The 22348-nt window shown below is 36.9% G+C and overlaps 1 protein-coding gene across 2 annotated transcripts in view; it reads left to right on the top strand.

The window, feature by feature from the left end:
• The window catches only part of LOC109212510 (DNA-directed RNA polymerase IV subunit 1), a 20003-nt gene extending 759 nt beyond the window's left edge, over positions 1-19244 (top strand). Inside the window, exons 2-21 of one of the 2 annotated variants that reach the window (XM_019376157.1) lie at positions 181-241; positions 2912-2994; positions 3549-3638; positions 4087-4207; positions 4311-4432; positions 5462-5497; positions 5577-5792; positions 7173-7310; positions 7418-7513; positions 7604-9490; positions 11241-11410; positions 11495-11561; positions 11635-11753; positions 11914-12059; positions 13023-13282; positions 13468-13641; positions 13850-13987; positions 15697-15953; positions 17998-18109; positions 18660-19244. In XM_019376157.1, the coding sequence (XP_019231702.1) occupies positions 3555-3638; positions 4087-4207; positions 4311-4432; positions 5462-5497; positions 5577-5792; positions 7173-7310; positions 7418-7513; positions 7604-9490; positions 11241-11410; positions 11495-11561; positions 11635-11753; positions 11914-12059; positions 13023-13282; positions 13468-13641; positions 13850-13987; positions 15697-15953; positions 17998-18109; positions 18660-18860 (4344 nt within the window). In that variant the 5' untranslated portion in view covers positions 181-241; positions 2912-2994; positions 3549-3554 and the 3' untranslated portion in view covers positions 18861-19244. Of the gene's footprint in view, positions 1-152; positions 242-2911; positions 2995-3548; positions 3639-4086; positions 4208-4310; positions 4433-5461; positions 5498-5576; positions 5793-7172; positions 7311-7417; positions 7514-7603; positions 9491-11240; positions 11411-11494; positions 11562-11634; positions 11754-11913; positions 12060-13022; positions 13283-13467; positions 13642-13849; positions 13988-15696; positions 15954-17997; positions 18110-18659 lie in introns of both variants that reach the window. The other variant, XM_019376158.1, reaches the window with a different exon arrangement.
• The last annotated feature ends 3104 nt before the right edge of the window (positions 19245-22348 follow it).

The raw sequence follows: 22348 nt of genomic DNA, 5'->3' as shown, positions 1-22348 counted from the left end.
ATATATATATATATATAAATTTTGACCTATCTACACAGTATAATTTCCGGTGAAGGGGTGTCACTTGGACAAGGGGTAGCTCCGCCCCTGCGTATCAGTTGATTTCTGTTCTTTTATTAGGAAAAAGAATCATTTTTGGTTGGTTATTGCAGAGTCTTGATTTGAATGCATTATTGTCAGGGATAAAAAGGAGAGGTTTCCTGCTAATTTGGGAACATTTGGGTCAAGCCTCAGCTAGCAGGTAAAAGGTGTTCTTGGTATCAGTTTCATTGCCTGATTTCTTTTCTTGAGTGGAGTTTAAATTGTTATTTTCTCATCCCAAGAGATTACCCTTTTTATTTTTTTTTTAATTGTCGATTTGGCATGATTTTAATGTAAGAAAGTTGAACAAAACTGTTTTATTGTTAATTTTGGATTAGCGTCTATTTGGGGCATTAAGGCCTCATTTTTTTTTAAGATTAAGACGTCTGAATCTGAATACACATCCAAATATCAAGATGTGTATTATGATTAAGACATCTGAATCTGAATACACATCTGAATATATTAAGATGTGTATTAAGATTTGAATAGAAATAATTAAGACTGTTTATTTTTAACATCTGAATGTATAAAATTTATCTTTATTTGAAAATTAATAAACATAAAATTCAAATGAAATACTAACTAATCTAATATTCTATCAATGAACTATATAGTTTTTTAAAATATGATAGTTGTTGGAGGTGATAGCTAATGGGTGAATATCGACTAGAGGCGGTGATTGGTGGTGGTGATTCATGCTAGTAGCTAGTGGTGATTGGTAGTGATGATGATTATGATTGAGGATGGTGGCGGTGGGTGGTGATAGTTAATAATGGCGGGTGGTGGTAATAGTTGTGACTGATGAAGGTGGTGGGTGGGTGGTGGTAGGTTATAAGATGGGCAGTACCGGCTGTGGTTGTTAATGGTGATGGGGTGGTCAGTTGTGGTAGTTGAGGTGGATGAGTGTTGATTGTGGGTGAGAATGATGGTGGTCGGAGTGGCGGGGATACTGGGTGGTGATGGTTGATAATGGCGGCGGCTATGATTGAGTATGATGGTGGCGTGGGTGGTGGTGGTGGTGGTGGTGGTAGTGGCATGATGGTAGTTGATTATGGTAGGCGGTTGCGGCAATTAATAATGAATATGTGATAGCATCTTAATGAAATTAAGTCTCTGTTATAGATCTTAATCATACAGACTTATTCAGACCCATTTAGTGGTTGTGAAGTAAAAAAACAAACACATTTAATGATTAAGATTTGAATAATTAAGATTCGGACTTTAAAAACAAACGCATCTAATATCTGAGATCTGAATGATTAAGATTTAGACCTCCATTAAGGGCAAACAAATGAGGCCTAAATGTACTAGCATGCACGATATCTTCCCTGTTGGATATATATATATATATATGGGCATCCAAGGTTATAATATTCTTGGGCTATCCCACTCAGGTATAATCATCCAATTCAATTACACATAAAGTTTAGCCTATGTGAAATTAAGGCATTAAAACTTTCAGTTTGTTAGACAAGGCACTGTCTTGCTGTTTTGCTAGTGGCATAGAAGAGTTCTTTGCATGAACAAAATGTATTTGGTAAAAACACTTACTTAAGCTCATCAACGTGTGTTCTTAGGTTGTCAGTGAGAGGGCAGACATGATTATTTAAGCTGTTGATGTTCTGAATTGGATTTATCGGACGCCCTTGCATGCTAAAGCCAAGTTATTTTTTGCGTTATCCCTAGAGTTAACAAAATGGCCAGTGAAATAATAGGGTGAAGATACAATCAGAATAATAGGGTAAAGATTTTATTTAGGGGCTATTATGTTGTCCTAAAAGGACACTATGGTCTAAGCTTGGTTGATACACTTGACAAAAACAACGAAGTCCACTTGAGATTGTGTGAATTTCTAAAGAAGGTGGGAAGACAAAATAAATTTGCTTATTGATTCTCTTCAATCAATCAACTATGTCTCAATTCCAAAGTAGTGGGAGTCTGCTATATAAATCCTCTATATCCATCTGCTGTATTCGGGCTTATTTCATTCCAATACAGGATAATTCATTTCTTAAAGAAAATTCGGTGCTCTCTAAAACCAGAGGTTCTTTGACACTTATCCCTACACTGACGACGTACAAGTATCTAACCAGCCTAGTAAACATTAGACCTCATTTAAGTGTAATAATAACAATTACATCATAATCCTAACCAGTTGGTATCGTTTTTATGAATCCTTTGTTTCCATTGTGTTCTGTTCTTGCTGAGTCTACATTGATTCCGAGAGTTTATTGGTCTTTTAACTCTACCTTAGACCTACTCGTGCTCTTTTTCACCTTCAGTCATCATAATGTTTCACCTATCGACTGGTACTTTTGGAGGTCACGATCAAATAGTCTTGGATGACCTTTGATTTTGGTTCCTCTCATTTTATCTTCTGTGTGCAACTTGCACTTTTGTAGCATTACTTGTCCAATATTGTATGATCGGATATCCATCTTAACATTCACATTTTTAAGGAACCCTATCTTTTGATTATGTTGGGGTGTAACATAGTTAATCTCACGACCATTATATGGAACTTACCCTTTATTTTGTCAGGTATTGTTTGGTAATTTAGCATATTACATCATCTTCTCTTAGTTCAGAATTTCATGGGAATTGCTTCTACCATCTTAGGTGAAAAAGGATGAGTATCGCAGCACTTTAGAGCTCTAAGGTCATTTGATTTGGCTAAACCAAAAACCTATCTTAACAGTGTCATCCAATCACCAAAAAGATATGAAAGTTGGTTCTTCTTGTAAAAATTCTCCCCTTAAATGGAAGAAACAACTCAATTTTAGCATCTGGTATTTGGAAATGATTGTTGGAGATCTCTTTATGGCAGGCTGGCAAGTTAACATCCCGGTTTTGGCTTCCCATTGACTGTCCACAGTCCAAGCGCCGGCTTGGTTTGTCAGGCTTGTGGAGGTATACTTCTTTTATGCTCCATTATGATGCAAAGTGATTGATATCCATATATATTTCACAAAGCAATGTTATTTGAGGAACCAATTATTCTAGATATAGGACTAACAATATCAATTCAAAATCTTTGATATGCTAGTATGTTCATGTTTTACTTCTGGTATTATCTAATTATCAAATCAAATCCTTTGGGAAGGCTGACAAAAATAGCTCATCCCAAGTATGGCTAGATTTCTTTTAATTTAAAGATAGTTTTTCCCTGTTCTAAATATCAAATAGGCCATTTGTTTTATAAAAAATGTCACAAGGGTTCTGGACTTTTGGGTTTGTTTAATCTAGTGAGATATAATAGCTATGTGGTCCGTGATTGTATAAATGCTTCTAAAACGAATGGTATGTTTTCTTAAACAAAGCTTAATGGGCTTGTCTTATTGCATTGGGGTGGAATTGTTTCGAAGGCATTGCTGAAGTATTTTCTCATTGTTAGATGAATTATGCTTACTTTTTTTCTGTTCTTTCTTTGTAGTATATTCTTGAACCACTTTGTTATTTTCCAGAGTTAGATGGAGCATGATCTTATTGAGCAGCAAGTGCCTTCAGGTACTCTGAGGGGCATAATTTTCAATATCTTATCGGAGACTGATGCAGTAAGTATATGTCAAACTTTTGGTGTAATTTAAATTAGAAAGCATGTCTGCTTCATTGTCTTGGTTGCTTGCAGCGGGAGCCAAAGTAGCTTGTCTCAGTTTTCTTTTCTGTCTGTCGCAAAATGGTGTGCGTTCCTAAATAAAGGTTTCATTTACTAACAATTACGTTATAAACACCCTGCTACTTCAAAATCTGTCAGTCCCCAGTTTTATTCCTTGAAAATCTGAAATTGATATGAACTATGAAGTAATCTAAAACACAAATTTGGAGCCTGGAGCCCACCTTTCTATAAACTGCTATCTATTTCTTAGTCCAGTCGTAATAGGCTATGTCAAGTCAAAGTAAGGCTTATAAATTTGAGATGGATGTAGTTGCTAAATTTAGACCTTTCTGATAAATTAAATTATCAAATGGAGATTCCACATTTAGCCTTTCCTGCTTTTCTAGGCCAAATTGGCAGCTAAGGTTATTGGAGCAGTGAATGAAGTAACAGATCCTGCATTGGGGTTTCCGAATCCAATCTTTGAGTGCTCCACCTGTGGTGCAAAAGATGGGAAAAAATGTGAAGGTATGAGCGGAAGCTGATGATTTGCTAATAGCTCATGCATTACTACTTTCACCTACATTGGAAGTAATTGTTTCTAATATTTAGTCTATTACATCCTTTCCAGGTCATTTTGGATTAATAAACTTCCCGTTCACAATACTCAATCCTTATTTCATATCAGAGGTTGCAAAGATCCTGAACAAAGTATGTCCGGGATGTAAATCTGTGCGGCGTGATAAGGTCAAGGTCAGGTACTATACACTCAGTACTGAAACTTGATACCATTTCATTAAAGATGAGAACTTTAGCAGTATAGCTTATTTTTTCAGTAACATATGTGGTAGCTATTTGTCACAAAAACATCTTAGTGAATTCTTCAGGTGAATCACATGTAGGAAAGTAATTCCTTTTTCTAATTCAGTTACTAACAGTAGTTTAGTGTTACTTCTGTTAATGCACTTGCTCCAAGTTCCTACTCCTCCCTTCATGTTTTAGCTGATGTAATTTGAGTTTTGATAATAGTTAGTTTATGGAGATAAAACGAGTTGGCATATCATTGTTGTGGCGAGGTAGCATGCTATGCTGGTGTTCTGGCCCACCACTCAGCACTATACAATAAATAGATGCTATTTCTTGTGCATTTGTATAAACAACTGTGTGCATTTTCACTTTCCTATACAATGCTGTCAGTTTTCTGTTCATGTCCTGGTGGAACCAGTCACCACAAATTGATTAAAATCAGGTTTGCAGGGGAAAAATAGCACCTTGTATTTAAGAAGTCTGTTACATCTTACTGGTTTGTTTGAGGCATTTCGCCTTTTTTACACTTCCATCTTCTTATGAGTACGGTTGAAGTATTTTGCCTCTTCAGACTTCCCTCTTCTTATGGAACATTCACAGATAGAGGTGGTCATGTCCAGTTGGCTTAATAAATTGGTAGCCCTTATTTCTGTTGCATATAATCTCTTAGCAAGAAGGCACTATGTACTATTGTCTGGAAGTAGTTCAGAAGACTTGGAATTAGTTACTCCTGTGGTATGGAGAGAAAACGGATATGAGCTCATCTTTCAAGATGACATTTATTACTTTCGTTCTGGTGTAGAGCTTTATCATATGTTTATTTCTTGCTATTGCAATAGGCAGTAAAGATGCGCTATTTTTAAGAAAAAGCAAATCCATGCTGTTATGGTAGTTGGTACTTCACATTCGAAACATCGATATTGCTGCTGTTCTTTTTGTTCCCAGGGTGAGATTTCTTTGCTTTGCCTTTTCCAGGGTGCTGATACGACATCTGCCTGCAATTACTGTGATGTGAGTCTTACTGGATGTAAATTATAATATTCTTCCCCCCTGTAAAAATTTCTTGACCTGTTATCTGTCTGAAAAGCAGGGAATTTTAAGAGGTTATCCACCAATGAAATTTAAAGTATCTCCTAAAGACATGTTTGGAAAGACCGCCATTATTGCAGAAGTGAGCGAAAAGAAGCTTCAGCAAACTTCTGGAGGAAGTTTGGCTTCTGACTATTGGAAATTTATCCCAGATGATGCACAACAAGATGCAAGTTTTAATTCTTCAAAGTACAAAAAAGTTTTAACACATGCTCAGGTAACAAAATTTCTTAAGATTAATTTTTTTGGGGAGGTAAAACTTCTAGTTGTTTTTCTTTTCATGATATATTTTATGTTTCCTACTGATTACACACAACTTGAAGATTGAATAGCCCTTTGACCGATAAATAAGAAATTACATGTGCCGAAGCCCTTTTTAGTTAGCGTATATCTTTTGCCAGGAAGATGCAGCTGTATTTCAGTTAATATATCTGTTAGAATGACGGCACAATCTTGATAGTTTTCTAGATCTTTCCCTCTGCATTTGTAGTAAAATCAGAAGCTTTTTGTTCTTTCTCGCTTGCGATGATCGCCCTGTAATGGAGGGTTAGATGAGGAATGTAGATCCAAAACTTCTGAGTTTAGCTGAATATTTAGCAATATGTATGTTTTTGAACTTTGAAAAAGCAGCGCATTCATTTGGTCTTCAGCCTTTTTATTTTTAATTGTCAGAACACCTAACTAGACACCTGTACTTGCACCAGATTTTAAAGCTAACCCCCAGCTCCCGATTTTCCCATTTGAACACCTCTACTCGACGGAGTATCCGTAAAAAAAAAAAAAATGAATCGTTCCATTTGAGGTTGATGTATGGAGATGAAATCCAGAACTGGATTTGGCTGATTCAGTTTAATATCTGAAATTTTTGTAAATGGTGAGTTTGGTTAAAGAAGGCGCTTGCAGCTAATGGAGCACATACTATAAATTTCTTTGGATTGTAGTGAAGCTACCGTAGTGCTTGGATGGAGTTGAGCTTTGTAGTTTGAAGAGCTTAAATGGAGAGAAAAAATGATGAAGAGATTGATGGGACCAATCCCTACTGGTGATGATTTTTTGGTAATGATTCTGGGATTTTGGATGATTGGAAAAAAAATAAGAAACTGATTTTGGGTTGTTTTTCGGTGGGCTTTAAGCGAAGAAGGGGTATGCATCTGATTAAAAATTTCTGTCAAGAAAAATGATTAAAAAGAAAGAAGTGGGACCTGCAATTTTACCAAGTGTCAAAACTCAAGAAAAAGTGAATGAGTGGAAGTAGAAAAAGTTATATATCGCCCAAATATGCAGCAGTTGAACAACACACACGATCAGAGTGTTTGTTAATAGCCATTTTGTCAGCACAGGTGGTTAAATGGAAAAAAAGATGAGAGTTGTTGGGGGTGGGGGGTTTTGGGGGGTGGGGGGGGCTTTAAAATCCGGTGCAGGTACAAGTGTCACTTTAGGGCCTTTTTAATACTGTCGAAGCATCCTTGTCAAATACTGTCCAAGCTTTGTGATGGAACAGTGAACCAGCTAGCCTCGGTGTTTTTCACTAGTGATTTATGTTTTTGCTGTCTTCCCTTCAATTCTTTGGTGCGCTGATTAACATTCTGACTTTTAGGTATATAGCATTCTGAAAGATGTTGATCCAGGGTTTCTTGAAGGACTTTTCAGAAGGAAGAACTCAATCTTCCTTAAAAGCTGCCTCTTGACTCCCAATAGTCATCGTGTCACAGAATTTGGGCAGCACATGATATTTGTAAGTGATTAGAAACGTGTGTCTTTTCTTTGATTGTATCATTGATTTACAGTTTTTGGCACTCAACTTTCTTATATCCTGGTCACATGCTGCTTTTAATATCCCAGGATGAGAGTAATAGGCTTTACAGAAAGCTGATTGACTTCAGAGGGACAGCAAATGACTTGAGCATGTGTGTTTTTAATAGAATTAAAGTTTCCAAGGCAAGAAATGCAACCATGTCTTGCTTTCCCTTTCTTTTTTAGTTTTCCGTAAAACAATGTTACATTTGATTTGAGCCTTTGCTACTGCAGATACGTGCAGAGAGGTCACTAACCAACGATCCTAATGCCCCCGCTACTGGTTTGAAGTATGTGAAAGAACTGGTTCTGGCAAAACGCACTAACCATGCTTTTCGCATGGTTGTGGTTGGTGATCCCAACATAAAGCTAGGTGAGATTGGTATTCCGTGTCATGTTGCGGAGGACCTCCATATGGCAGAACCCCTAAGTTCACGGAATTGGGAAAAGTTGACTGATCACTGTGATCTTATGATTCTTCAGAAGGGAGCGATTCACGTTCGTAGAAATGGTGTCTTAGTTCGTATTAGTGTAATGGATCAGTTGCAGAGAGGGGATATAATATATAGACCTCTTATTGATGGAGATGTTGTGTTGATAAATCGACCACCATCTATTCATCAACACTCCTTAATTGCTCTGTCTGTTAGGATTCTTCCAATAATTTCTGTTCTTTCCATCAATCCTCTTGTCTGTTCTCCATTCCGTGGGGATTTTGATGGTGATTGCCTTCATGGTTATGTTCCGCAATCAATCGATTCTAGGGTTGAGCTTAGTGAGCTTGTTGGTCTGAATCGGCAGCTGATTGACGGACAGAGTGGTCAAAATCTTCTTTCGTTAAGTCATGACAGCTTAACTGCTGCTCATTTAATTTTGGAAGAAGGAGTTTTCTTGGACCGCTTTCAGATGCAGCAGCTACAAATGTTTTGTCCTCATCAAGTGGGGATGCCTGCTATTGTACGAGCACCATCAAGAAACAGGAGTTATTGGACTGGGAAACAGTTATTCAGCTTGTTTTTGCCATCAGACCTTGACTGTGATTTTCCATCAAATGGCGTCTGTATTAGTGATGGGGAGATTGTGACATCTTCCGGTGGGTCGTCTTGGCTACGTGATGCCAGTGAAAATCTCTTTTATACTCTTGTTAAACACCATGGAGGTGACACTCTTGACCTCCTTTATGCTGCACAAGCTGTTCTTTGTGAGTGGTTGTCAATGAGGGGTCTTAGTGTTTCATTGTCCGATCTTTACATCTCTTCTGATCCATATTCCCGAGAAAATATGATTGATGAAGTCTTTTGTGGTTTGCAAGAGGCAGAGCGACTATCTTATGTCCAACTGCTGATGACGAGGTATAATCACGATTTCCTTGCCGGAAGACTCGAAGTAAGCCAGAAAGCCATGGGTTTTGATTTGGAGTTTATGTCTATCATGCAGCAGATGTCAGCTTCTCTGAGTCAAGCTTCTGTTACTGCTTTCAAGCAAGTTTTCCGGGATATCCAGAATTTAGTATATAATTATGCAAGCAAGGAGAATTCGTTCCTGGCTATGTTAAAAGCTGGGAGTAAGGGCAACCTGCTAAAACTGGTCCAACACAGCATGTGTCTTGGTTTGCAGCAGTCTTTGGTTCCGTTATCATTTAGAATGCCGCGTCAACTTTCTTGTGATGCATGGAATAATCATAAAGCACATCTTCCTTTTGAGAAAGCTCATAATGTTCCTGAACGTCCTGGTTCTTACATCCCGTGTGCTGTGGTTGAGAATTCATTTCTTGCGGGTTTGAATCCTCTAGAGTGTTTTGTGCATTCATTGACAACCCGTGATAGTTCTTTTAGTGGACATGCTGATGTTTCTGGAACATTGAACCGTAAGCTTATGTTTTTCATGCGTGATCTGTACATTGGATATGATGGAACAGTGAGAAATGCTTACGGGAATCAAATTGTGCAGTTCTCTTACTACAACGCAGACCAAATTGCTTCAACATATAACCATGCTTCTCATGCAATTGGTGGCCATCCTGTTGGTTCATTGGCAGCCTGTGCCATTTCTGAAGCTGCATACAGTGCTTTGGATCTACCTATCGGTGCACTTGAGCCATCGCCTTTACTCAACCTAAAGGTTATCTCTCTATTTCTGCTGATTTATACTTTTGGGACGGTATACTATGTTATGTGGGCTAAACCACTGTTCTTAACGATGTTTTCCTGGAATCTACAATTTACTAATTTCTGTGCCAATTACCCTTCTAGAAAGATATATTTTAGAAGCCATATCTTTTGGTGTCACCTGCTGGACGTTCCCCAATTTTTTTAAAATTCATTTATAGCAATTGCACCAATTAATGAAAGGACTTCAAAAGCTGGCCCAAATACTAGCTTATTCAATTGACAAATTGAATTGTCAACTTCGCAAGTTCAACCTATCAAAGAAGTCCATGTGCAGAAATAATTTCAATCACTTGATGCTCTATTCTTAAATATTTGCCTTCGTTGATGATGATGCTGCACTTCTGCTTTTCTATCTCTGTTCTTTTTTTTTATAATGTTGTATTATGACTTGTAGGGTAATTTTCAATGACAACTTCTGCAACCTCATTTTTTTTGTGTTTGACCTTTGATAGTGGGCATGCATTTTAGTCTCTGTTTAGTTAACCTTTTGCTTAGTGGCATTATATAAATTTGCCAAGTGTCTTTGGAGTGAACTTTGTGTTACTCCTAGAATAAGGAGAGTGAAGTTATTTCTGCATTGTAAGTTTGATAGGAAAGTTAGGTCGAAAGATCTTCCACTCCCTTTTAGGATTGACAACAAAACTGATATGGATGCAACAGTTAATTAGCGGGACCGTTTTGGCGGGCAAAAGTGGAAGTTCATGCTCAATATTATTATTATTATCACTAGAGAGCTTCTTCTCTGTGAATTGTGAATATTAGTGGGAAAAGGATAGTAACCCGAGATTAACAAGCAGCAGCTGTAGCTAGGCATTGAAAACAGGTTCTAAGAAGAAGAGAAGCAGAAAATTGGAGGAGCAGCACAGGGGGTTGTAGACAGGAGATAGAAGGACCCACCCTTTATAATCATGGAACACAACACTGAATAAAAACGTATCTATCAATGACTGGTTTAACGACATCATTAAAATTCATACAAAAAAATAAACGAAACCGGGAAGATATAGGTGGAAAGATGAATGATGGGTAGAAGGTCTAGAACTGCTTTGCGGCTTTGTAACTTGGAGCTTGTGGAGCCTGAGTGAACTGGACACTATAACCAAGGCTAATACGTCTTCATCCTCAAGTAACTTAAGACAATGAACTAGAAACATCTTAGAAACAGCAAAAGAAATATTAGTTACTAATGTTATTGGACTGTTAAGATGCTCTTGAACCTCTCTGTTGTACTCCTATAGTACGTCAGTGGTACTATTTAATAATTAAAAAAAACACTCTTCAAAATAGAAGCTGAAATTTAACAGCATCATCCATGGTTACAGAAAGTATTTGTTGACCTAAAAACACTGATAAAACTAAAACTAATAGAAGCTTTCTATTGAAATGATCAAAAGAGGAAAAAAATAGAAGCTTCCTAGTGTCTTCAAAAGCTACCATATACACTCCTTTTTCTTTCTTAATTGGGGTTCATGATATGATTTTTTGGTGTCCCATGTAATTGTAAAGCACAAGCTATTGCAATGGTAAAACATCTTGCATGTCTTTCTTGCTGACTTCTTAGCCACTTCTTGCAAGATTATATGATCTGTAATAATGTGATGTTGAGCTGGTTGCTGCTTGTCCCTTTTTGCCCTTTATGGTTTTTTTTTGTTGCTGAATGCCTTGTAAATCTTTTCAATATTCGGATGTGACTTTAACAGAAAATATTGGAAGCTGGAGTAAAGAGTAATAGTAGCGAGAAAACTGCATCTCTGTTTCTTTCGAGAAGACTTGGCAGATGGGCTCATGGTTTTGAATATGGAGCTTTAGAGGTCAAGGGTCATCTAGAAAGGCTTCTTCTTTCAGATATTGTTTCGACTGTAATGATATGGTACACACTCTTCCTACATTTTCAAACTTTTGCAATCCAGTTTTGTTGATATCCTTTCCATTGATTCTTATTTCTATAATGTAGCTTCTCCCCTGAAACATGTAAAAGCACTCACAGTAGTCCCTGGGTTTGTCATTTTCATATAGATAAGGTAATGCATTAAGAAATTCATTTATCCTTTTGTAGTTTTATTGGTTTTGTGCTCTCAACTTCTGCTCTCTCAGGAATATGTGAAGACAAGAAGGCTGAAGCTGAAATCAGTAATAGACGCTCTTAACATGAGATATCGATCAACTAGAATGGAAGCTGGAATTGATCTTCCAAGCCTGCATATAACATGCAAGTAAGATGCTTTGCTTTGGGTTTCATCTTTTAATTGTTATTGGATGCATGGAAATGGGGATATGAAGTAAATTCACTCCGAATCCCCCACTACCTTATTGTACAGTCTCTTGGTCACTGTTTAGGCCTTCTTATTCTCTTATTTCTTGTAAATGTTGTAGGGATTGTTCAGTTGCTGGAATGCAAAAAGCGAATTCCAAAATTTGCATCGCAGTTGCTGTGGTTGAGACCTCAAAAGATTCTTTTTCACTACTGGATACACTTCGTGATTTGGTGATTCCATTCCTTCTTGAGACTGTGATCAAAGGTCTAGATCTGTCTTCTGCTTTCCATATTATTGCCTAGCAAGCTGATGTCCTTGAGCTATGTACTTGTTAATTTGTTACTATCCTTTTTTGTGAAAAGGAGTTTTGACTTCTGCTGTTATAGACAGAGAACATGGAATCTGTTCCTGGCTGGCTATGTTCCTGGTCATTTTTAGTAAAGAGGGATTTCCTTGTCTGTCAGTATGCGTTTCAAGATTATGACTTTTGAATCCATTCCCATTCAACTACGGGATCAGATCTGAAAATCTTTTAGTGATGGTTAACTAAATTTTCGTTTAGATGTTTATGTTGTTTGGAAACTATTATCTCTAGGGGCTCAAATCATTTTACAAACATGTTGGCCACTTTAATGTGGGTTTAGAAACCATGAAATGTACGTGCTATTTAGCTATGCTTTTGTCCTTATGACTTAGTCTGATGTTGAATGATTTTGCTATAAGGGTGTAGTCAAGTGATGAAAGAGAAACAACATTTTTCTTGCATGAGTTTTTATGGAAGGAAAAAGGGAGTTGCTTGATACGGGTAGTATCAGGGTTGAGTTAAAGGTTAAACAAGAGATTAATTCACAGCTTTTGCAAAGCTAAAGTTACAGGAAAGTTTTGACATCTTGGACATTGAGTTGTTTAAAGTCATTTCTATCATTTTATCCTGATCTTCATAAAGAAGAGTGTAATTCGCATGTGAATTGTCACGCGTCTGTGGCCTCTTTAGATTATTGAAGTAGTTGGATCCCTTCAGCCAAAGATTGCGAAAAAAGATTAATGAATAGTATCTATCACAAATGAGAGGACATTTGAAAGTTGTGGACTTCAACTTTGGACATTTGTTCTATCTCTAAAAAGTTGTGGCCCAATTTCTTCTTGTGGATACCTTTTGTTATTCCGGTGAGCTGCTATTTTAAAGTATTTGATTTTGTCTTTTATCTTTGATGTTTCCTTTTTTAGGTTTCTCCGCATTTAAAAAAGTTGATATCTTATGGAGAGAGTCGCCAAGTACATCAAAATCTTCCAGAGGCTCTACCGGGGAACTATATTTGCAGGTCTTTATGTCGCAAAGTTGTGACCGGAACAACTTTTGGAATGCACTTGTGGATAGTTGCCTCCATATAATGGATTTGATTGATTGGGAGCGGAGTCATCCTGATAACGTCCATGATCTGACTGTAGCCTATGGAGTTGATGTAGCATGGAAGTACTTTCTACGTGTGAGTTCTGGTTACGAGATTCCTGTTTTTTCGTCTAAATTCTCGACAGCCGTTTTTTTGTTGATATATAATGCAACCACATTTTCTTTACTCTGATGTTAACGTTATTTCCACTTAAGATTCCTTTTATTCTTTACTCCAAGAATAAAATGGTACAATTCTGACAACATTGAGTTAAAGTGCAGAATCTGAATTCTGCTGTCTCTGAAACTGGCAAGAAAATCCTTCCGGAACACTTGGTACTTGCAGCAGATTGTCTCACAGCTACAGGGGAATTTGTTCCCTTGAATACAAAAGGGCTGGCACAGCAAAGAAAGTGTGCTGGTGTTATTTCACCATTTATGCAAGCGTGCTTTTCGGTAATGTGATTCACATTTGACCTTTGTTCCGCTAAAAGAAAAGAATTTTGATAAAATTTATGTGTTGCCAATTTTCTTACTCTTTTTCCCCTTATTTTTTTCTAATATTTTACTTCTCATATCTCATATTACAAGTGATAACAGTTAATATGTCAAGGAGATGTATCTCCAAGTTTTGAAACTTTTCTGCGTGTTGAACCCAATGCAGCATCCCGGGGACTCTTTTGTTAGGGCTGCCAAGACAGAATTAAGTGATGATCTTCAAGGAAGTCTGGAAGCATTGGCGTGGGGAAAAACCCCTTCCACAGGGACTGGTTTTTCATTCGACATTATCTATTCTGGAAAGGTATAAAACCAATTTTCTTTTAGTGAACTTCACATTTGTTGATTTTTTGTTTTTTTTTTTGTTTCGGAAATACCAAGCTGGTTTGCCAATTATATTGCTATGATATGAACTTAGATGGATTAGTGTAATTTGGTTGTAGGAGAGAAAAAAATTAATAATATGATTCTTGTCTCCGATGGAGTTGTTCTGGTCATGCTTTTAAATGGAAAACAATTTCTAACAAATCCTAAAGCAACTTGGGAGAATACACATGTTTATTGTTCAAGATAATCATCTCCTTATTCCTTTTTGCATGCTTATTTATAAAAGAACTTCAGTCTTCTCACTAAAAAGAAGATATGATTTTCACGGAGAATATAGTGCATATTATGCGATACTTTATTAATGTCTCCTTTTATTTGTGACTGTATATATAAATAGAACGATCTCAAAATCCATTATTGACATTGTTGAGTTATCCCGCATCGATGGGATTTGAGGTCCTTGGTCTCCGATATGGTCTTGGGCAATCCTCACCTCATAAGCTAGCCTTTGGGGTTGAGTTAGGTCCAAGGTCCATTTATCATGGTATCACAACCTGGCTCATCCCAATTATTGTTACCGATATTGGGTGAGTTAGGTCCAAGGTCCATTTATCATGGTATCACAACCTGGCTCATCCCAATTATTGTTACCGATATTGGGTGAGTTAGGTCCAAGGTCCATTTATCAGACATTACATGTGAAGTATTACCGCATAAGTTGAAAATATTGACCTTAGGGAAGCTGTTTTTTTGTAGAAAACCATATTTTTTGTAGGTTTTCTACCTTTTTGGTATACTGCTTGTATATGGGAGCTTTTGTTTTGGCCCAATAATGAAATTTGTTTTTTTAATAAAAAAGGAAGCTGGATCTTATTTACCTGATTTGCTTTTGGAAAGAGCATTGCTTGTATTGTTGACTGACCTAGCTAACACTTTTGCTTTGGCAATTTTTCTGAGGATCTTATCCTTTCCTCCATTTCCGGTTTTAATCATCTTTGGATATTTTTCTTTCACCCCTTGGTTCCATGCTAATGATATTCTAGTCGATAACTTTCCAAAGAAAAAACTGTATAATAGGGTAATTCTTATCTTTAATTGTCAGACGCAGTTAGCATCCCCTTTTGCCTTTTCGAAATGGTACCTTGTTAATGATGAAGGCACACCAATGAAATAATCATAAAAGAGGAGAGTCATGAAATGTGACACATTACAGCAGCTTATTGTTCATTAAATTATGACATTTTATTAGTATCTAATAGTGGATCTCCCCTAATAAGTGAAGTAAACTTGCTCCATTGTTTGGCGTATTACCTATAACTCTATAAGCCTATAAGTGTTTCTTGTTGTTCGAGAGAGTGATCTGTAGCTTCTCACTCTTTGCTTCAATGTGTTCCAAGTCCAAAGCATCTATCAAGCATTTGATTGATGGAATCTGTAATTTTCCTTATTTTAACTTACTGAACATGCTAGAACACTTTGAACATTGAAATTTTATTTTATATATTTTATATTTCTTCAGACATTATGTGGCATATCCTGATCTGTTTCATATAATTTTTATTGTGAATAGATTCGTTCCAGTTTTGTCATTTCTCATCTTAATTTTATGGATCTGATAGACCAGGATAAGTGATATGATATAACAATTTAAGACTTTGACTAAAATATCCGGACCTTTTTCATCAGGGATATGAGCCTGCTGCACCAACAGATGTGTATGCTCTGCTGGGCAACCATGTCACATCAAATAAGCAAAAGGTGAAGGTCACTCTTGACGAAGACAATGAAACGGCTGACAAGGCTCTTGCACGACGTCTTTGTAAACTTGATGATCTCAATACAAAGAGATGTAAAAGCCAGTGGTCAATTGCAAATTTGAGGAGTTTCCTTTCATTCAACGACATAAAGAAGCTCTCTCAGGCATTGAAGCAAATGCTGTCCAAGTATGTCAATGCTTCTCTTCTCTTATGCAATCCCTTCTTCGTTGATAAAGTTTAGTCCTTTTAAACTGTTGTATTTGGAATTTGCGTACTTTTTCTCGTATTTCTTTGAAATTAAGTTTCAAAGTCATCGGAATGTTAATGACTCTGATTAGTCTATGCTAATATGAGTTAGTCTGGTGGGAGAATATATCCGAGCATCTAGTTACTTTAGAATCTGATAGTAACTAACCAATCACCAACGAAAAAGTAGTTGAAGAAGAAGAAAAATAGAATCTGACTATCTATTAGCTGCAACTTATTGACTATGAATTGTATTTCTCCTCCTCCTTATCTATGTATATTTTATCTTTACCTCTTATAATAAGGTTATTCTTTGTTAACAAAGCTGAGCTGTTCCTCGGGGCAACCACTTGGAACACAGCACGTGAACCCAACAAAACAGAACCTCTAATCTTCACCTTTGCGTCAACCTTTGGGTTTCTAACAACCTGCTTAAAGCTCATTAGTATGTCAAAATGAGTCCGTCTAACTTGTTAAACACAATGACTTCGATAGTAATTTTGTATTTTCAGTTGCCTGTCTTCTTCTACACCAAAAGAAATTTAGCTAAAAGATTTTGTCTTTGCTTTCCTGGTTCAATATTTATCTCTTGAGTATTAATAGGTGGTTGTTTTACTACATAGAGATTGCGTTGTTATCTAGAGATTGTTTTTTCTTTTTTTGGTGCTTATCAAGTTAGCATATATTTTGATATGTAAATTTGCCAAATTGTTGGTCAGATAAGTGAAGTTAGATGCATTGATATACATAATATTCTTATCTATTGAAATGATTTGCTTCATATATATTTTTTAGATGATGTGTATGTAAAAGATATGATTTTACAATACATGGGTTAATCCACAATTTTGAAATCATCCAACCATTAGTATTAGATGGATTGACTCGTGACAACTCAGATACTTGATCAGTAGACCCATTGCCACCCCTAGCTCTTCATTACTCTCTTTTTATCTTTCTCCACGGCTCATTAGAAACATATATTTATTAATAGGTGCTTTAAAGCCAAATACGAATCTTAGTTTGAATTAGGAGCATATTTTTTTCCGTAGAAGCAAAATGGGCACTCAGGTTACTGATTTCTCATTGACTATCTAAGAAGCATTCTACTACTTTAAGCTAGCTAAACTGCCATTTATAATCAAGTGTTTTCTTCACCTAAGGCTTCTTGCCCCTTCCCCCAATAGAAAATTGGAAAAGAAAAGATTAATGTAAGGAAACTAATCAAAGGAAGAGAAAGGAAGAAAATGTGAGCGAAATTTCCCTTCCTTTTTTTGGTTTTTAAAGAAAGATTGGAGAGAGAATGTGCTATGGAGTATTCTTTTTTATATTGGATTGCGCGTGAATTCTTCATCCATGACACAATATTCTCCTTGTTTTCTGCTGGGACCAGACAAGGGAAAGAAAGTTATTTTCTCTCGTTTTCTTCTACATTTCCCCTCTTTCTATTTTCCTTTGTTTTCTCTTCCTTACCTCAGTTTTCTCAAGTAGAGGCTTATTATTTAATCCTTTGACGATGTATCGGACATTGAGGCTTCAAAACCTCTCCTTTGGGCCTGTATGTCTACGTATATCCCTAGGCCATTGTCATTTTAATTCACAATGGAGCTCAATTTTTCCGAGTCTTTCAAGTTGAAGTATCATTATTTTTAATTTGCAACAAACTTATTCCTGATAAACTGACTACCTAAGCAAAACAGAAAGCATTATACTTGCCAAGACTTTTCAGTGATGTCGGGCTATATGCTCCAGGCTGAAATCATTCGCTGAATTCATATTTTACGTGAACGTCACGCATACATGTCTTCAATTTCTCAGGAGTATGCTTAAATCTGAGGAAACCCATTATTTTGCTACAATTTGTTTGTTCACGTATTATCTTTCCTTTTCATGTTGCTTATCCACCTTGTTGCTTTTCTTTTGTGGGAAGTGACTTCTCTATTTCAACTTTCTCACTAACTTACACGTGTTAAAATTGGTGCAGATATGCTATTGATCGCGAGTTAAGTGAAGCAGACAAGTCCATAGTAATGATGGCGTTACATTTTCATCCCAGAAGGAGTGAGAAGATCGGAAAAGGAGCAATGGAAATAAAGGTGATCCAGATGAAAATTATTCATGATTATTGAGAAATACTAACTACAGTCATGAAACGAATGCCGATGAAATTGCTAGAATTACTTGGATTTTCTTTCAAGTTAAATCCACCTTTTGATGGTGAGGTGTTTGACATTGACCCCTACTTTTTACTGTTAATAACCAAAACCGGAGCTTGTGAAGAAGGGGGACATAGTGTCCCACCTCCTCAATATCGTATGATATCGTATGTCCCACATGCTCATCCCTTTACAGATGTTAAGCCTTAGATTGTTTGTGCCTAATATGAGTGATGTACAATGTTACCAATGTACTATGGGTAAGACCCCCCTCCCATTTACGTTTGACCTCGTGATACTACCATGTACTAAAATTACATAATTGTTTGTGCCTAATATGAGTGATGTACAATGTTACCAATGTACTATGGGTAAGACCCCCCTCCCATTTACGTTTGACCTCGTGATACTACCATGTACTAAAATTACATAAGCAAAAATAGAGAAATACATGTGTATATCTACTGATGGTCTTTCCCTTTTATCACAGATTGGTTACCACAAAGAATACGAAGATTCCCGCTGCTTTATGTTGGTACGTACAGATGGAACAGTTGAAGACTTCTCGTATCGTAAGTGTCTACAACATGCTCTGGAACTGATCGCTCCTCAGAAGGCAAAAACCTACAAATGGTTGAATGGGGCATCATGTGGTCCCACTGCCTCAACCTTGCAAAATGAGGTCAAGTAAAATGGTTAAGGCCTTTGATAAACTAAAATAAAGATGTGTTATGTTCACTCGTTTACGGGTATGTATGTATAAGGTGGTGTGTGTAGTATCTGGTACGAGTACATTTTTGCCACTTTCGAACAGGTCACACCCGTCAGACAAGGTACGTAGGCAACTGAAGTATTCGTGTAACATAGTTGTACTAAATACGTGAACCAATTTAGGATACCCTGTCATCTTATGCTTCTTTTTGCTGCTCCCACTAAGGTTCGTTTGCCTTTCATAGGGTCTAAGGCAAAGGGAAATTAGTGGGAGTAGCAACGAAAAGCTCTGAGGGGCTATGAATTTCCTTTGTTGTATCAGTAGAATGTTTCATAAATGAAAACATTTTAATCTTCTAGTATCCCCTATTTTCTTACCCTAAATTTCTCTTTTGATTCCATTTGTTGTGTTCTTAAAAGTCTGATTTAGAGTCATACACCTAATTCAATGCTCCTTGAGCCGAGGGTCTATCGGAAACAACCTCTTTACCTTCACAAGGTCATGATAAGGTTTGCGTATACACTACACACTATCCTCCATAGACCCCACTTGTGTAATTACACAGGGTATGTTGTTGTTACACCTAATTCAACGCTGATATGATTTGTAATAGGGCATTTGAGAAGTTCTCTATGTTGTCTAAGTGCAGAGAATTCCAATAGTTTTCTAACATAATTAGGTTATTGTCCCTACCATATGAACCAAAGTAAATTTTAGTCTAATCGAGCTAAAATAGTTATAGGGAATTTGAATTTTGCTTTTGTAGGAAAGGTCAACATTATTAACCTTTGGGAGCTCATGCAAAATCCATTCCAATGAATGTGCACTTAAGTTTTCTTATATAGTAAAAAAGGTAATCCGATGCACAAAGCATTTTGCGGTTACGCATGGTCCGGAAGGACAACACCCCAAGGGGTGTGACGTAGACGATCTACTTTAATTTTTGCTTTTTTACCAACTATACGACCTTATTCTCTTTTCTTGGTAAATTTTGGTCGAATCAATATAAGAATATATATGAATATGGTAGGCTTCATATTAGAAAGATATGAAGTATGATTGATGCTCTAACATAAGGGTGACTTTTTGGGTGTTATTTGTACATCATTGCCTTTCTACACAATTTATAATTTAATAAAATGACCTTTTTAAATCTATGTGTAAAAGACAGATCTCTAAAAGTAAATCTCTCATGTGTAAAAAAAAAATATAGTGTCATAAAACTAAAAATTAGTTTGTACAGAGCCACAAAACCAATTGACCCGAATCTTAATTAGTTGAGGCTCTACAAAACGCAAAATATTATTATAACATAGTTTATTATTTTGGTTGACAGCAACAGAGAGTATATTAGGCTCCAATCATTTTCAAGTCAACCATGCAGTCTCGTATAAAACACCATCACGTGGGAGCTTCACTGACACTCTAAATTGAAGAACATGAATAATGTCGGTAACAAGACAAGGGTCAACTATGTTATACTAATAATTTTTTGGGTTTATAGAGCTTCAACTAATTAAGATTCCTAGTGACGAGGCCCTAATGTAATAATACTAGTTAAAGACATAAAGTGGGGCTCTCCATGTTACAAAATCGCAAGTTTGAAACTCGAATCCTAACATTAGTTAGCGCTACACGTGTTGCTAATGTACTCCTAAAGTGGAAAAGAAGAAGAAGAGATGTTCTTTTTTAAAATTAATTAAGTTGTTCGTAAAGAGCATGATCCGTGTTTGTAGCAGTAACTTTGATACATTATTTAGTGTCTTTTGTGTATTTTCGTATTCATAGACTTGTGTTATTACTTGTTACTCCTTTGTTTCGGTTTTCTGTTTGCATTTCTTAGTGTTAGTTCCGTTAGTATTTTCGCTTTGGAGTTATATTTGGTTTGCTTGTTATTGCCCTTTCATTTATCTTTCCTAAACTGAGGGTCTACCGGGAACAACCTCTCTACTTTCTGCATGGGTCAAAATCTGACTACAAATGGATTATCGTTAAAAAGAGTGGTAAGGGGTCGACCAAGCTCTAGTCGTGCCCATAAGGTGTAATGGCGACGAATGTCTCGGCTACTGCCGAGATTGAGCCATCGAAAGGCTTACACGGCAGAATATATGCCATAACACTTGAGCGAGTAAAGAAGAATATAGTCGAGAAGGGGTATGCTGGTTAAAGACCGTTGAATAAAGGGAAAGATTTGCAATATATATATGAGAAGAGAAAGCAAGAATGGGGGGTTCCAGAGGGGAAAAGGAACGAAACAATTTGGAGGAGACCTTTAACAACAAAGTAGAAGCCTAGATTTTGGGTTATAAACCTTTGTAATCTTCATTGCTGAATCAATAAAGATAGATCTCGTAGTTATCAACGACATTCCTTCCTTATCTTCTTTGCTCTTACACGTATGGAACAATGTATCAAAGATGTAAGCTTATTATTTACGTTTGATGTCTTTTAATCATTCTACAAAGTGTTATATAAACCTAATCTTATTCGATTCTCGTACTCAATACCCTTAGATCTAGAGTTAGTTATGTTTGGCTAAGATTTACCCTCCATTTTTATTATTAGTTGGTTTAACGAAAAGCTTAGCACTTTTTGGTCAAACAATTTTGACGCCGTATATGGGGATTTCTTAGCCAAATTTTTTAGTTTTCTTTAGATCTAGAACCAGCTAAGTATTACTTCAAGGCTACCATAACCTCACCATCTCGGTACAAATACCAACTCGAAAAGAATGGTAGATAAGCTTTTGAGGTAACCATACCAATCTAGGTCAGATCTCCACATAAAATAGAAATTGTGACCGATACCTATGCAAAACCCACGTCTCACCTGTTGTGACCGTGATTCTACTTTAAACATGCATATGACGTATTCACCTTATATACCGGCCTGTACTTACACCCCTTAGGAAGGGATGATAGCCAATTGTGTGACCCTTTGAAATAGCGGGCATATCCTGCCTTATTTTCGTACCCACACGCACTGGATAATTTATGAACAAAGTATGACATATTTCCTTTATTGTTTGCGCATATCAGATGGGGTCGGACTGGGACTCGGTCTCGATACCCCAACAGGCATGGAAGTCCCACCCACGAGAAGCCTAGACGCAATTAACGACGAAACCGAACACGGCTGCCAAATCTGAAAACCATCATTCGGGTACGAGGCGAAGCGAGCGACCCTACAGCGCCGCTCCTCCTTTCACCGACTTTCCAGGCCAAGGTAAGGCAATTTCGTTTGGGTTTAACTTATCACGCTCTCTTGTTGGTTCAGAACAGGAACACGAGCACTCTCATAGGTACGCGAACAAGGAACGAACGCCACCAAAACACCCCAGGGAAAGGTTCCGTACCATGCCATCTCGCAAACAAATAACGAAAACGGTTCAGTACTGGTCGACTATTGAGAAACATTCTCCGGAACAAGGGACTTACCCACGAAATGCACAATATTCTCCAATGAAA

This window comes from Nicotiana attenuata, unplaced genomic scaffold (assembly GCF_001879085.1).
Source record: "Nicotiana attenuata strain UT unplaced genomic scaffold, NIATTr2, whole genome shotgun sequence".
In the NCBI taxonomy this organism is placed as follows: Eukaryota; Viridiplantae; Streptophyta; class Magnoliopsida; order Solanales; family Solanaceae; genus Nicotiana; species Nicotiana attenuata.
Note: the sequence above shows the minus strand (reverse complement) of the source record. Positions and strands in the feature narration are given on the sequence as shown.